The following is a 15,593-nucleotide window of genomic DNA, read 5'->3' as shown; positions in this document are numbered from 1 at the left end:
ACTTAGCTGACCCAGTATGATGTCATATGCGGCATGTTGCTTTTTGTGCACTTGTCAAAGGCTGCTGAAAAAAACAAATGCCATATTGTTAGGGCAATTGGCTAAAAAGAGGTAAAGTATATGAGAGGAAAGCTCTGAGCCAGGCATGAAACATTGAGGAATTCAGACACACTCATGACATTATGTGTACTGCTTTCATGCGAATTCGTAAAAATACAAAGCATTTCTATTATTTAGCATCTGCTACTAGTTATTTGTGCTATGGCCAGTCGAGGTTTGCCAGGAGTTGCTATCTATATGGTCACATTAAAAAAAACTTTTACTTACCAAAGATTGTCTTAATGATAGAAGCAAGTATAAATTTATTCCTTAAATGAGGAATTATATTTTTGATTTGATGCAGAAAGTTGCAAGAGGATTACATGAGTCAACACAGAGTGGTTAAACATCATAAGTAGGCTTCCATGTCATGGGGCATAACACAAACTTGTGTACCTTAGCTGCTGCCAAGTATACTCTGTCCTTCCTTTCTTTGCTACTAGCAGTGGGTCATTTGCACCTGACTTCTTTAGGGGCACAAGCATCGAGTGACTCTTGTTTCTTGCGCAGCACTTCCGGTTCACCTCCTGAGACGACCGGAGAGAAAATTCAAAATAAATAGGAAAAAATATATGTATAATAATACGGTACAAGATTCATAGGTTTCATTATAGACGACTGGAGAGAAAATTCAAAATAAATAGGAAAAAATATATGTATAATAATACGGTACAAGATTCATAGGTTTCATTATAGATATGATATCAGAGCATAAGTTTAGTTACAGGTTGAGTTACTGAAGTGTCTGGAATAATTAGAATTAATTAGAAATCACTGATTACCGCACACCAAAGCACAGAATTGTAGACTTTAGAGACCTTCCACATGAGCACAACTTTGGTGAAATTCCTGGAAACCCAGAAGTAGAAAGCGGAAGTAATGATGTCATTAATGACGACACACACAAGGAGGTGGCATGATATTTAACTGGCTAATTAATGGAAAACAGTTGCCTCCGAGGTCAGTTTGTGCATTGCGTTCGCCTAAAGTTAATGTAAAGAACACCAATGCCGAGGTGCGAGTGCCACTAAGAGACACCTAAGTCAAAGATTAGGGTCGCCTACCATTTTTGTTGCCCACGTAACTACAGGGAGCTTTTGTTGGAAAGCGGCACCGTCTCTACACTAAGTATTGTCACACAGCCTACTACTCGCAGCCTTGTGCCCATTATTGTCTAGCTTACACATTACCTACGAACTTCTCCTTTCCTGGAGAAGTTTCCTGGAGAACTCGCCAAAATGAAGTTGTTGCTTCTCCTTTCCCTTCTCTGGCTAGCTTGAGGGGAGCAGCTTGTTTCCATTCTCGTGTTGGTTTTCACAGAACTTCTGTCTCAGCAATACCATTGAGTGATTAATCAGACTACCTGATCCTCTGCTCCCTTTGTCCTTATTTTGCTCCCTTGGCACCTATCCTGTTATTGTAGTAGTGCACTGGTTATCTGTTCTATGCATCGCGCAGCCTACCCAACTCCACTTCCTCTTGAATACTACCTACTTATGTTTGCTTTCTAATCTATGATGCTGCCTTCCTGTCTTTTTATCTTAGCATGTCATTTTCAGTTTCATCACCCGTTGTGTGCTCCTAAGGTCTTTTTTTTTTCTTTCAAGTTGATTTGTTTTCCGCAATGTTTCAGCACCATAGGTTAGTGTTTACACATTTCGCTGATTGTCTGACCTTCTTTTGGATACCGGTGAGCTGCTCATCATAACTTGAAAATGCCTGTCATGTGTGCTGTACCCATTTTCATGCATCTGAAGACTTCCTTCATAGATTCAAAAGGCCGATTGGCAGTCATGAACTGTAGCTTCCTTGCCAGGCTCTTGAACATTGTGATGGAATGTTGGGCCCAGGATCACTTTAATGAACGACACAGCAGTCAAGGGCTTGTACACACAACAGTCTCTATATTCTGTTACACTTTAAGATGGCACATTACAAAGAATTACGCCAACACATAAGGAACTATGGTTCCGAATTCAAAACATCCAGGTGCACTTAAGCACCTGTAACTGTCCTACTCGCCCGAAGGATTGTCACTACGATTGTCATTGTGGACGAGCTGCTATTTGTCCAGAGGTCTGCAGACCCCTTCTTGAAATAGCTTGAACATTGATGTCCGCTCTTTTGACCATGTGCATGCACCGGTTGAGCACCTTCATACTTAACCAAGGCAAGGCAGTAGGGCAGGCAGACAGCAGGCTGGCAAAATGCTAGGTTGCAGCTGTCAGCTGGCAAGCGATTAGCCAGTTGCCTTGGCTTCATGAGTAGCAGTTCAGTAGCACATCAGACCATCCATTCCGAACAGCAGTCTGGACCCCAGGTCACTATCACAGCAAAGCACCTGGTCTGCAAGGCAGGCAGCAGTATACCAGGCTGCTATAACAGCTGGCCACCAGGTCCACAGGCTATGAGCTGTATTAGTCCGCTGATACATTGGCCATCAGGTCCACACAGCAAGCAGGACACCCGGTAGTCAATGGCTGTGAGCTCTGTAACCGCCAGTCTGTTAGCTGCTGTTACAGTTCTTGAGGGTCACTTTCTTGCACAGCACGCAGCTTTCTTGTGGCCATGCGATCCTTCTTCCTGCGGCGACACAATCAACATCATCACAAACATTGCTTTAGTTTTCTGCATATTAATCATCAATCCTCAGACTTTGCTGGTTGTAGTTCTCAATCATTTGATGCAAGTCGTAATCATTGTTTACACTCCATCTTGTTCACCCAGCAACCTCCATTTAGATGTGCCACCATTATACATAAATCACTGCTCATACAGCTTTTTTAGCTCATCTGCATTCCCTTGTAGGCTGTACGTTTGCTTGTAGTTTATTCTAAAGGGGAGCTTTGCCACAAAATTGGCCTTTATTGAAGACTAGACAGCATGACAACAAGCACTATTGGATACTCCTGGCGTGCATGTATAAAGTGGCCTGTTTTAACATTGAAGTAAAGAATAGGCTCTGTCTTGAAGCAGCCTTCAATGCCAAGCGATCTCGTGTAAAACTGTTAAAGTAGTGCAAGAGCTACGGCGATGCATCACCTTTGTCACTGTTTCTGTCCAGCCTAGATGAATGTTGTCTTTTTCAAGCGTCTACTTTAAATGGGAATGGTGGGGTTGTTTGGACTTGTTTGCGTTGGCCTGTGCATGATGGGTCCCTGTTGTGGGCATCTGTGAGAGTCATAATGGGGCGTGCACCTTTTGGAACAGGATGTGAAAGGCACAGCTGGCGGGTGCCACCTGGAGCATGGCTCCTGGCGGCTGAGCCATGCTTCTGGAAAGCCTGAGTGCCGTGTCTCCCTGGTGCCATGCCAGCCAACTCAGCATCCGGCGCTGCATGCTCGGGGCACTGGCCCTGGGCCTCTGCTCTCTACTCCTGTCTGTCTATGTCATCAACCACAACTCGTTCCGGGGTCTCCTGCGGTCACCCATGCCACCACGCCCCACCTTCCAATGCCGCTCGCAGCTTGATGGCAGTGGACCTCGCGAGCAGAGTGCTGCCAATGTACATGCCTCCAGTGCGCAGCTCCGCCTTGACCCTCGCGTACTGGTGTTTGTGGAAACACAATTCTCCAAGCTGGGCAAGCAGATCTGTGAAATCCTTGAGGGAAGCCGCTTCCGCTTCAAGGTGGAGACAACGGGCAAGACGCTGCCGGTGCTCACAAACCTGGACAAGGGCAAGTTTGCCGTGATTGTCTTTGAGAACTTTGAAAAATACCTCGCCATGCACAAGTGGAATAGGGAGCTCATTGACAAGTACTGCCGGGAGTACAGCGTCGGCATTATTGGCTTCATTCGACCACGCGAGGACACCTATACAGGTGCACAGCTCTCGGGTAAGTGAAAAAAACTGTAGATTTTGAATACAGGTGCAATTTTAGTTCCTCTTAATGAAGTGGATGTGTTCACCCATAATTTGGCATAGTCGTGGATTGGTGTATCTGCCTTAAAATTTTGCTATTGCAATTGTGTTTTGCCTCCCTCGAGTTAACATTCTTAAATGTTTCTCCTGTATTGAATTTAATTTGGCATGTAGTGCTGTTTTCTGGAATGGTTCGCTCTATTGTTAATTGTATGCTTTGCAAGCTTATATCACTTCGACAGCCACTGGGAAAATGGGTTTTAAACTGTCTTCATCATTGCTGATACGACTAATTTCTTGGTTATCCATATCTTTTTGAAAATTTTCAGGGCCATGTCATGATGAAGGCAGTCATATATACTTACTGTAATGTGCACATGCATGTGCATGTTTTTATTCTGCTAGCTAGACCATGCTTATTGCCTTTATTTTTTCTTAAAGGGGTCCTGAACCACCCCTCGGGCTTGGTAAAAAAAACACAGCCTGCGGGTAGCATACGGTGCTGTGAACATCTCAGCCAAATTTAACAATTCAGAAAACATGAATCGCAGGAACATCGACGTGATCAACAAAATCATACTTTGTAATAGCTATGGCCACACTTGTCATCTGCCTCCCACCAGTGCCAGCGTATAATCACTGTTGCACACACCTACACCATTTTCAGCATGCTTCCAGTGAACGACTACATCCTCACTGCAGATTGAAAAATTCTGATAAATGTTTCATGGTGTCTTCCGCATTAGCAGTTCTTGATTAGACACTTTGACCGGTAAGCTTTTCATTGCACTAAAAAAAAATGGGTGCCATGAAAATTGGTTGTCAGTTCATTTAATCAAGAAGGGTGTTTGGAGCAGTGCACTTCTTCCTATTGCTACTGTGTATATTTATTGATGCAATTTAATAAACAGACTCAGTTAAGCAGTAATCTGATTTCGATAATATAATTACGTACTTCCGGAACAAGCGAACTACCGTCTGCTCACGCTAGGCTGTGGCTGCCTGCGTAGAAATTAAATTTTGGCCACCCTGCTTATCGGTGTCGTAGCCATCAGGTCTCGCAAATTTCTACATGTTTTGAAACACTCAACTAGCCTCGAACATTGCGAAACTTAAGGTCATACCAGGCACGTGCTTGCAAGCACGTGCTCACTCGTGGCCGCTCTTGGTTAGATGCCTTGACAGATTTTGCTTCGTATTGAGCTATTGATAGTGCTTCAAAATGCACAAGTTGTATGTGGCTACTATTTGACGATCAAGCTGGTGCAGAACAAAGGCAGTCTGCACTGCATAGAACGGCCAGACTGGAGTACGTGAGCATGCACTCAAGCCCACTCAAGTGCTTTCATGCACAAAGAAAACGTTGCGCATACGCACTACAGTGACATGTAGCTGCAGTCTGCTACGTATTGTAGATGTCACAGCCGCTGTTGGGGGCCACGACGAGTCCGCTGGCTGCGCGCACTGTGGTTCACTGAGGAAAACAGTGTTTGGCACGTTGTAGGCACGAAAATCCAAAGTAGTGGCGTCTATGTGTACATCTAAAATCAAATTTGAACTGTGCCACGGTGACATTCAATAGGCGGAGTATTGTGGGCGTGCCCCGCTATGCCGTAGCCTTCATAGTACAAATCCTTGAAGAAGGAGCGGAAGCACCACGAACAGGCTGTTTGATTTCCAATAACTCCGCTTTTGCTGAACACATTGAAGTACTTTTCATGGCAAAGTATTTCTGAAATAGCCGATTTTAACTTTCAATGCATGTCTCGACTTAAATAAAGATTGGTTCAGGGCCCTTTCAAGAGGCTTATGGGCCCCTCACCAGTTCTGGCCATTTTGAGCTGACAAGCGCCGTGCATACAATGTGCACTAACGCTCATGCCTGCTAAATATTGCATTGCTACGCGCCGCAGGAAGAGCTGAAATTTCAAACCGAATGCCGTTTGCCCTTTTCCTCGGGGGCGCCGCACTCCCAGCCGGTGTCTATATATATCGCACAAGTGCGCCCTACGTACATCGCACTGCTGTGACGTCGCGTGTAGTGACGTGTGACTTCGAGAATTATTCAAGGCAACGTCTGTTATTTGTGTAATTTGTTGCTTCAATAGACAAATTAAAGCTTAGAGAAATAATAAAAACACAAACCTAATGTCTGCATGTTCTTGTTTTGCTTCGCACCGCAGCAAGAGAGATGTACTTCCGTATTGTCTGCTTGATCCAACGCCGTGCAGTCGCTCGCGCAAATGACGAAAGTATGTCATTTTCTACTGTGTTCCAGCGCACGATCATGCTCTATGAACCGCTTGTGTCTGCCTCAGTATTTGCATAACACTGACTTATATCATTAGTCAGATGTTCTCGGGCGCAGCATGCAAAATCGTGTGCTCTGCGAAACGAGACGAACACAACAGATCACGTGCGACGACGTCAGAAGTGCGCCGTGCAGCAAAGAAGTGAGGAAAAGAAAATGAAGGCGGAGCCCGTGACGTACACGTCGCACGATCCTCGAGCTCTGATATGGGAGAACATAGCGAAGGAATTTTGCTTGCGGAGGCTGACGGGGCAAGTGGAGAGAGTGTCACTCTTGGCATTGGCCCTCGCCTCCTGAAATCCCGTGTTCGCGGCACTGGTCTCCCTAGAGGGCATGTAACAACTTCCAGCGTATAACCGAAATTTGCTATGCGGCTTGGTGAGGGGCCCTTCAAGCATCTTAGACCTCCGTATTAAGGTAATAAAGTGATGTAATGGGACTATTACAGCATCAAAACACAGCACTAATACTCCAAGTCGGTCTGTACTGTTGCTTGGACAAAGGTTTTCAAATCTTTGATTCTTTGAACATGGTTTGGAATCACAGTGTTGTCCTCCTTTTGTTAAAGCCACTTCTGTGTTTAAAATTATGTAGTTTTTATAAGTTGTTGAAGGAGTAGGGAGAGCATGCATACAGGGTGTCCCAGCTAACTTTAGCCAGAGTTTAAAATTATGTGAATGCCATGTAGCTGGATAGAACCAAGGTAATGTTGTTTGCCGTTGCTTGGAGATTCTCAAATTATGTTTTTTTCGTTATGCTTAATTAGATAATTTGCCTTAATTAATTAATCAACTTCTCAAATATTATAATTAGATGAAAAGTATCAATGTGGAAATTGTAGAACAACATGAAGAACTCCCTATACAGCTTTCTGTTGCTCATTATGTGCTACATAAAAGTGTTTCTCTGAGTGTGAAAGTAGCCCACGAATACATGCAAAAGGCCTTGAGCAGCCAGTTGCGCAGCAATTTTGCGCGCATTTGCGGGCTTCTTTCACACTCGGAAAAACACTTTTATGTAGCACAATAAGCACTTTATCAGGAGCATGCACTCTTGATCTGCTGTGTCAGGCAAAAACAATCACTGGCAGGGTTTGTTGAGTAATGAGAACTTTCTTCTTGCGGCACTGTACTGTTATACGAAGGACAAAAAAAAGACAGACACACATGTGCACACATGTATGTCTGCCTCTTTATTGTCCTTCGTATAACAGTATAGTGCAGCAAGCAGAAAGATGCCATACCAGCTAGCCCCAGTCGAAGCTTTATTGAGTAATGAGACACGCAATATATCTGGCAACTTGTAGCTACATCAATAATATAATTATTTAATTCCTGGTGTTTTCTGAGTGCCCATCTTATCCCCAATATGACCTTTTCATGCGACCTGTGTTTGCTCAAAAATTCTTCCTCTGTGTTAATTTTCAGTTCAGGCCAAGGTGTTGCCAAACCCCGCCTTCCACTTTTTTTTGATAGTCTATTACACTCTCATTTGTGGTAGCAAAAATTGTGTTGTGAAGTCAGGCCTGTCGTACTCAAATGTCACATAAATGTGCTGTCTATTGCATAAAAGCGTATTTCTTTGCTGCAGTGACCAGAATTTATTTAGGCTTTGCGGTGGTACTGCTGTTGCCTGAACTTGTTTGCTTATTTAGTGTAGAGTCGCTTGACATCTTTATTGTTACTAGAATATCAAGCCAGGCCTGTGCTGCCAACTTAAGTGCTGCCACAAAGCCTAACATGCACTCACTCTGGTCATGTTGGAACTGGCTAGACCTCTTGGAAAGAACTGTGCATAATACTAACATTTATACTTCCTTCACCGTGCTATCCTGTTAGTTTGTGCATTATATTGATAATATTGTACATTTTTGTCAACATACTTTCATAACTTTGCAGATCCCAAAGCATGCTTTATGTAAATTATTTGTTTCTTTATTTAAAAAGTGCATGTTTGTTGCGGGGCTGTAATGTAAATGATAGGCTCGTCGCTTGTCTCACTTAGGCAGACAAGGAAATGATAGGTCTGTGCATTAGTAACTAGCAGTTAATGTTCGAATCTGTTTGATTGGAGGTATTTGATGGGATGAATAATGTACAGAAGATGCCAAAGGCTACTAGGCAGACCTGCCGTGGTGGCGTAGTGTCTATGACATAGTGTGGCTAAGCCTGAGGGTGCGGGATCAAATTCCAGCTGTGGAGGCCGCTTTTCGATGGGGGCGAAATGCAAAAACACCCATGTACAGTGCACTGGGTGCACATTAAAATTAATCCTGAGTCCCCCACTATGGCATGCCTCATAATCATATCTTGGTTTTGTCATGTGAAACCTCAGAATTTAATTTTTAGGCTACTAGGTGCATGCTTCTTTGATATAGCTTTTCATAAAACAGTGTTTTGCTTCTGAGCTTGGGGACCTTGCCTAGCATAATGTGTCCACTTTCCTTTGTTCCTCAGCGCATGGATGTGTAGCATATTTGTCATACGTATGCCCTAGTATTCTGCAGTGGTGTGTGAATGTTGACATGCATTGACTGTGCCCTTGTAGTATAAATTTTGAGCTTCCTTTCCCCAAGCATCTTTACCTTGGTATTCTCTGTTTCTCATTCTCATTGTAATGCGTGAAGTTCTGAGTGCCATGAGTGCTGGCTCTCAGTGACAGCTGCACAGGGACTCCCTTCATGCTCCACATTCTAGTTTGCATAGCTATATCCTAGCTGCAAGATGGCACTTATTCAAGTCAGCAGGTGGGATGCTGGCGAGGTAGCCTTTGTAATACATACCACATTTATCCTTTTCAATTATCTCTTGAGCTTTACTTGCAGATTTGGTAGCGAAGAGAATACTTAATATGCTTCGTATCACATAGTTGTTGCATGTAATTGGTGTCATCCTCCTCCTGTCTTTTGAACAGGTCTTCCTTTGTACATGCACACAAACATGGCCCTGAAGGACTACCAGCTGAACCCTTTGTCATCAATTTTGAGGATTGCTCGGGCTGGAGAAACATTTTCTGGCAACTTACCTGGTGAAGATTGGACAGTGTTTCAGCCCAACCATTCTACTTTTGTCCCCTTGGCACAGGCCAGGTCACAGCATGATGATATTGCTGATGGCAATGGGCCGCACACTACTGTTGTACAGGTAATTGTTTTTCTGGTATTTTTGTCCTATGAACAGTGCCTTGATGACATGGTAATTACTAGCTGTACAAAGGCAGTTAATTTGGTCATACTTGTTCATAATTTATGAGAAAGATCTTTTGTTTGTTTTTTGTAGTTAATACCTCTGAAGAAATGCCTTTACTAACGGACAAAAATAATATCCTAGTACATTATGTGCAATTCTCTTCGTTACTATGCAGCACAGTCTCAATTATCCTACCTCTTATGGTTGCAGAAAATATGTACAGTCACGTTCAATATGAGCGTCCACATGGTGCCCTTGGTAAAAGGGGCTCCAAGACTGCTAGGCAGGTCGGACATACGAAAAATTGGTTTAATAGATACTAGTAATTGGAACAGTATTTCCCAGCACCGCCGTACAGTTTTGGAGCCGTTTTGACCACGGGAAGCATGTTGCAGTTCATATTAAATGCAACTGTATATCCTCACACTCTTGCTACTAATGAAATAGTTTTACTGTGCTAACCAAAGGCCTGTTTTTGCTTCTTTTCTGCTTGCAATTGAGACACTTTGTTCAGCTGTTCTTGGTCTTTTGTTCAGCGAAGTCAGAATTTTACAGTGCCATCAGTAATGACTGATGTTTCTGGGTAATTGTGATCTACATTTAAAATACGATTCACATTTAGAACTGAGGTTTGAACAGTGCGAAAAGGACATCAATAAACAAATACCACAGATAAGTACCGACTGCCAACTGGAAGTTTATTTTAAATTCTCCAGCCATTTTATATCTTTTCCAGCATAGGCATGCATACACCAGTCGCATATACATCTGCAAAATCAGCAACATCATTATCTTGCATGCAAGAAAGCCATTTCTTTTTCTGACAAAGCAAGGAAGGGAGCTCTTACACATTTGTCTCCTTCCTTTCTAATGTGATATGCCTCTATTATTTCCCTTTCTTACGTTTTCCTTTCCCTATGAATTTTGTTTTTTCATATATGGGAGTGCAGGGACACTTGTTACAATGTCCTGCTAAATGACTCCCATAGCCATTCTTTATGTTACTGCTGTGCTGATGAGCTCTGTCATTGAAACGCTGTCCCATTTGTCCTGTATAAGTTTTTCCACAGCTCAGCGGTATCTGATAGATAATGTTGCGCCTGCAGTCAGTGAAATGAGATTTATGATTGGGTGGGTAGGGGCCTTTCGGGTGTTTTCATACAATTGCATGTCGAGGAAAGCTTGCACGGGGCACCAAAAAGTAAATCAATGTTATGTCTATTGGAAACTTTCTTTAGATTGTGTGACCACATGCACTGGTCCTTTCTTTTTGCTTGTTTCTTTGTGTGCTGGTTCCAATCCTTTTTCTTTCTGCAAGATGGCTTCGCATACTGAAGTGATGATAGAATGAGAAAAACCTGCATTCTGTAATCGTGCTAGTATCTGATTTAAAAAACTTCGCTTCATTCACGCTTTGCTCTAGCCATCTTGCAGAAAGAAAGAATAATAAGATTGGAACCAGCACACAAAGGAAAAGAATAAAGGCAAGATACCAGCGCATGTACGTGGTGCCGTACTTGCACAAGTTGTCACGCAATCTAAAAGAAACTTTCCAATAGACATAATGTTAATTTACTTTTCGGTGCCCATGCAAGCTTTCCTTGACGCGATCGTATGAAAACGCTCAAAAGGCCCCTGTGCACCACCAATCATAAATCTCGTTTCACTGACTGCAGGCACAACATTATTTATCGCATACCATTGAGCTGTGTGGAAAAACTTATATAAGGACAAACGGGACAGTGCTTCATTGACAGAACTCGTCAGCATAGCAGTAACATAAAGAATGGCTATGGGAGTCATTTAGCAGGACATTGTAACAAGTTTCCTTGCACTCCCATATTTGAAAAAAACAAAATTCATAGGGAAAGGAAAAGGTAAGAGGGAAAGAAAAATATTGGAGGCATATCACATATCAAAGGAAGGAGATAAATGTGTAAGTGCTCCCTCTCTTGCGTTGTCAGAAAAATAAATTGCTTTTTTGCATGAAAGATTATGATGTTGCTAATTTGTTAGATGTAGAAGCGACTAGTTTACGCATACCTATGCTGGAAAAGGTATAAAATGGCTGGCGAATTTCAAATAAATTTCCAGTTGGCAGCCAGCGCTTGTCTGTGGTATTTGTTTCTTTGTGTCCTTGTTTTATTCACGCTGTTCAACCTCAGTTCTAAATATGAACCAACTAGCCCTCATCAAGAGTTTACTAATGATTCACACCTTCTTTTCTGTCTAGTCCGTCACAGGAGCTGCTTTGCTCATGGGTACACCTAGTTCACCTGTTTCCATATTCCATTCTTGAATGTCATGCATTCACTATACCCTTGTCATTCCAAACAAGGATTTGAATGCGAAAACTGGCTGGCACTGATGTGTATCAAGAAGCAGATGTTCTAATGTGTAACATGATACGAGCCCAGTAAAAAGTGAAGAGGGGTTAAAGCTGAAAGGTTATCTATGGAAATGCATCTTAACCACTATTGGCTGTGAGATTGAGCAGAGTTGCTGCCTGGCAGGCACTGGCTGAACCATGGATAGTATGGGTTGCACCGCACATCATCTACTGGGCACTCAGTGTTTACATGTGCATGTGCGGCGTGAATATCTTTAGACAGCTTCTTCTGTGGTTGTAGCATAGTTGCAACTGCTGCTCTGCACTTTTTGACAATGTACAAAATCATTTAGCCTTGCACTGCCGTCTTTCTTTGCGCTGTAGTAAGATCAGTGACTGACTGCCTGTGTCGAGAACGTGATGTGTGATTGTCGCAGCCTCTGCTTGCCACAATCATATCAATTTTATTATCACTTTGTGTTTCGAGTACATGAAAAAAAGAAAAGCATTTTATTTCTTTTTAATTAAATGAAGTGGTAGCAGCGAGACGAGAATGTCGCACTTTAGTGACTTGTCATAATGTGTTGATGCTGCCACAATCTCTGACACCACGAAACATGAATGGGGTGGCGTGACATCACTCAGCAGTAGAAAAAAGAATCGTAAGCATGCACTCATATCGTATTGTGTCATACACTTTATTATACGATAACTGTATTATAACATTTAGTAAAGCAATGAACGGGGCTGGTTGGTGGACGGGCATGATTATATTGCGCTTAGTGTTATACTGACAAGCGTAAAGGACAGGACGTGGACGTACGTAGTGCATATAAACATATAATCATGAATCATGTATATTATAACAGTTTCAATAATTGCATGACCCTTGCTCAGTGTTACACAACCAGAGGTGTTCAGTTAACCCTTTGAGAGTCATTTTTTTTTAGCCAAATGCGAACCCCCAGGGTTGAATTTTTTTGTTGCAGATTTAAAATGTTCATACAGTGGACCTACTTAGAAAAAAAATTTACCGCAATTTTTTTTAGTCACCATAAAGTGACAGAAAAATTTTTCCATAGGTAAACATGCATTGTTTATTCATGAATACAGATGAGTTTCCATAAATACTTATAATAAAAAATTACCAACGATTACGTTACTTCCTAATGCGAAGTTTGAGCGCAGCAAATAAGCTGTTTCACCTTTTCGATAGATTGAGGCAAAGAAATCGAGCAACACGTGTATGCGCTATCACAGAATTTTTTTTTTATTTTTCACACGTATTCCTTTAACAAAGACTCCACTAACAGTTCTTGACAGTCATGAAGGAAGCTTTGTGGTCGGAGAAATAGACTGATATATGTTCGACTTGGTACACCAATGCTTGATTCTCAAAGACGAGATGTATACAAGTGCCTCGCGAGGTTGTCACAGCCGTGGGACGCGTTACGAGCGAGAGGAACGGGATGTTCTCCCGCATAAGTGTTAGGAAATTGCTGTTTGTCTTTATGTCAAGCCGCCACCGATCTGGCTCTCTGATTGCCACCGCACAGGGCGAACGGCAGCGGCAATTTCGGCTCGGGCGGTGCACATATACAGATCCGCCGCCACCGATCTGGCTCTCTGATTGCCACCGCACAGGGGTTGCATTGGAGGAGGAGCGAAGAAAGGAATTAAGTTCGAGCCGGCGCTTTGACAACCGGAGACTCGCAGGAAGAGGGGGGAGGGGGGCGGCGTGTACACCCAGTGGCAAACGATGGGGGCAGAAGCGCGCGCAGCAAGCGGACAACACGATAAAGGGAGGAGGGAAGAGATAGCAGCGACTGACTGATGCCGCTGACGCCGATAGTGAGTCAACCCCAGCTGCGGAGTTGGTTTCAGGGACAACGAATAACCGGCGCGTCGGCAACTGAAGAGCACCCTATCCGCCACACAAGAACAGGGGGGGGGGGGGGGGACCCTTTCCTCCTCTTTCTGCATGGCGGCGACGGTGTTCTATGCAGTCACGTTATCTTGACTCTCTAGCGGCGTCAGCGGCATCCAGCGGTATCAGTCGGTCGCTGCTAGCGCTGGGGGGATGAAAGGGGGGCGGAGCTGGTTACGAGGCCGACGACGACGACGACGCGAAACCCAGGAACGGACGCCAAAGAGCTGCGCTCTAAAATAAAGTAGATATACTTTGAAATAGATATAGCAAGGAGACATTCTGATTTGGCACTTGGGTAGTAGACTAGTAGTCCGCATCGGAGGAATCACCACTTGACTCACTTGCAGCAGAGCAACCAACCAGCATGCACGTCCATAGCGTAATCGAACCGTCTATGTGAGCGCATACAAGAAAACTCAATAGTTGTGCACCCGTCAGAAAAAATCTAACGAGTTGGAGACTTTCAGTGATCTTTCGTTCTGTCGCCAATGATTGGCAACCAGTTTTAACGACCCGAGTCTCGAGAAAAGAAACGCAGGCATGGCAGCATTGTTCATCTATGGCAGCATCATTTGTATATACCGTATTTACTCGCATAATGATCGCACTTGCGTAATGATCGCACCCCTGAATTTTGTCATCAAAATTCGAATTTTTTTCTTTCCCGTGTAATGATCGCACCCCGAACTTGTCGCAACGATATGTCGTGTGCCAAGTCTAGCTAATGATGATCACGCTTACGATCTGTCGAATGCTACACGAACGACTCTTGAAGACGTACCAAGCAGTCTGCACGCACCCAACATTCTTAAGCAGATGTCCCGTTTCATTCCTTTCATCACTTTCCGCACTTCCATGAAAAAAAAAGCCACAACCAAACTTGCCTCGGCTTTATTATTTGTAGACTTCATAATGGTTTTGGTCAACAACAAGAACATAAAAGGCGCCTTTCGATTCTTCTCGTCTGCACTCATGGGCACGCAACAAATCGTGAGCGGCAACGATAGTGGCCACGTTTACACTGATACGTTTGAAGTGTACCCTATTCATATGCAGACACTTGTAATGCAGCTAAGATATCTGCCTACCCTTAGTGGAAGCCAGCCGTATTAGGATAGCAGTGAAGACAAATGCCGCAGTTTCCGCAGCATGCCCGCCATAGTTTTCTGTCACTGGCAGCCTAAGCGCGCCCATCTCTGTTTCTGTCCCCTTAAAGTGGACCTGGCTACATTATTGTTGCAAACTTGCCGATATTAACAATATTATTCATTACTGATACAGAAGAAACTGTTTCGATGCGCGCAATGTACTCACGAGACGAAAAATAATTGCGTTGGGCTTGCTCCGCCGGCCGCCATTCTTGTTTTGGTGTTCTGCACTGACAGCGGCAGCCGCCTGCTTGTTGACCCATTGTCATCCTGCAGCAAATTCGAGAGGAAAAAGAAAATCTTTCTTTTTGCGGGAAATTTAACCCGCGTTATGATCGCACCCCTGAATTTGCATAAATTTTTTTGACAAAAAAGTGCGATCATTATGCAAGTAAATACAGTACCAGCATCTACCTGCGAACAGATGTAATCGCAGCCCAGTGAGCAACAGACGAACAGCCATCTAGTGGTGACCCTTTGAGAGATTCGAAACCAAATAGACATCATATTTTACCAATGCAACGAACGGAAACAGCTCACAGGATAGGGCCAAAACTAACTGCCACGTGCCCTCGCACGCGTGGATGCACTAGCAGTTGCTGAAATGCCAACATGAGGAAGCCATGGAATGAAAACCAATAAAATGTGGAGCAAAAAAAAAATTTCCTTGTATCCACACAAGGGGGCAGCACTTGCTGCACAATAAAGAATTGAAAAATTGGTGTA

The 15,593-nt window shown here is 43.5% G+C and overlaps 1 protein-coding gene across 1 annotated transcript in view; it reads left to right on the top strand.

The window, feature by feature from the left end:
• Nucleotides 1-15,593, top strand: part of sfl (N-deacetylase and N-sulfotransferase sfl) — an 89,734-nt gene that overhangs the window by 9,118 nt on the left and 65,023 nt on the right. Inside the window, exons 3-4 of the mRNA XM_075697677.1 lie at nucleotides 3,310-3,935; nucleotides 9,186-9,415. Of these exons, the coding sequence (XP_075553792.1) occupies nucleotides 3,368-3,935; nucleotides 9,186-9,415 (798 nt within the window). The 5' untranslated portion in view covers nucleotides 3,310-3,367. The remainder of the gene's footprint in view (nucleotides 1-3,309; nucleotides 3,936-9,185; nucleotides 9,416-15,593) is intronic.

Source organism: Dermacentor variabilis, chromosome 1 (assembly GCF_050947875.1).
Source record: "Dermacentor variabilis isolate Ectoservices chromosome 1, ASM5094787v1, whole genome shotgun sequence".
NCBI classification, from domain to species: Eukaryota; Metazoa; Arthropoda; class Arachnida; order Ixodida; family Ixodidae; genus Dermacentor; species Dermacentor variabilis.
The sequence above is the reverse complement of the archived record's forward strand: the minus strand, read 5'-3'. Positions and strand labels throughout refer to the sequence as shown.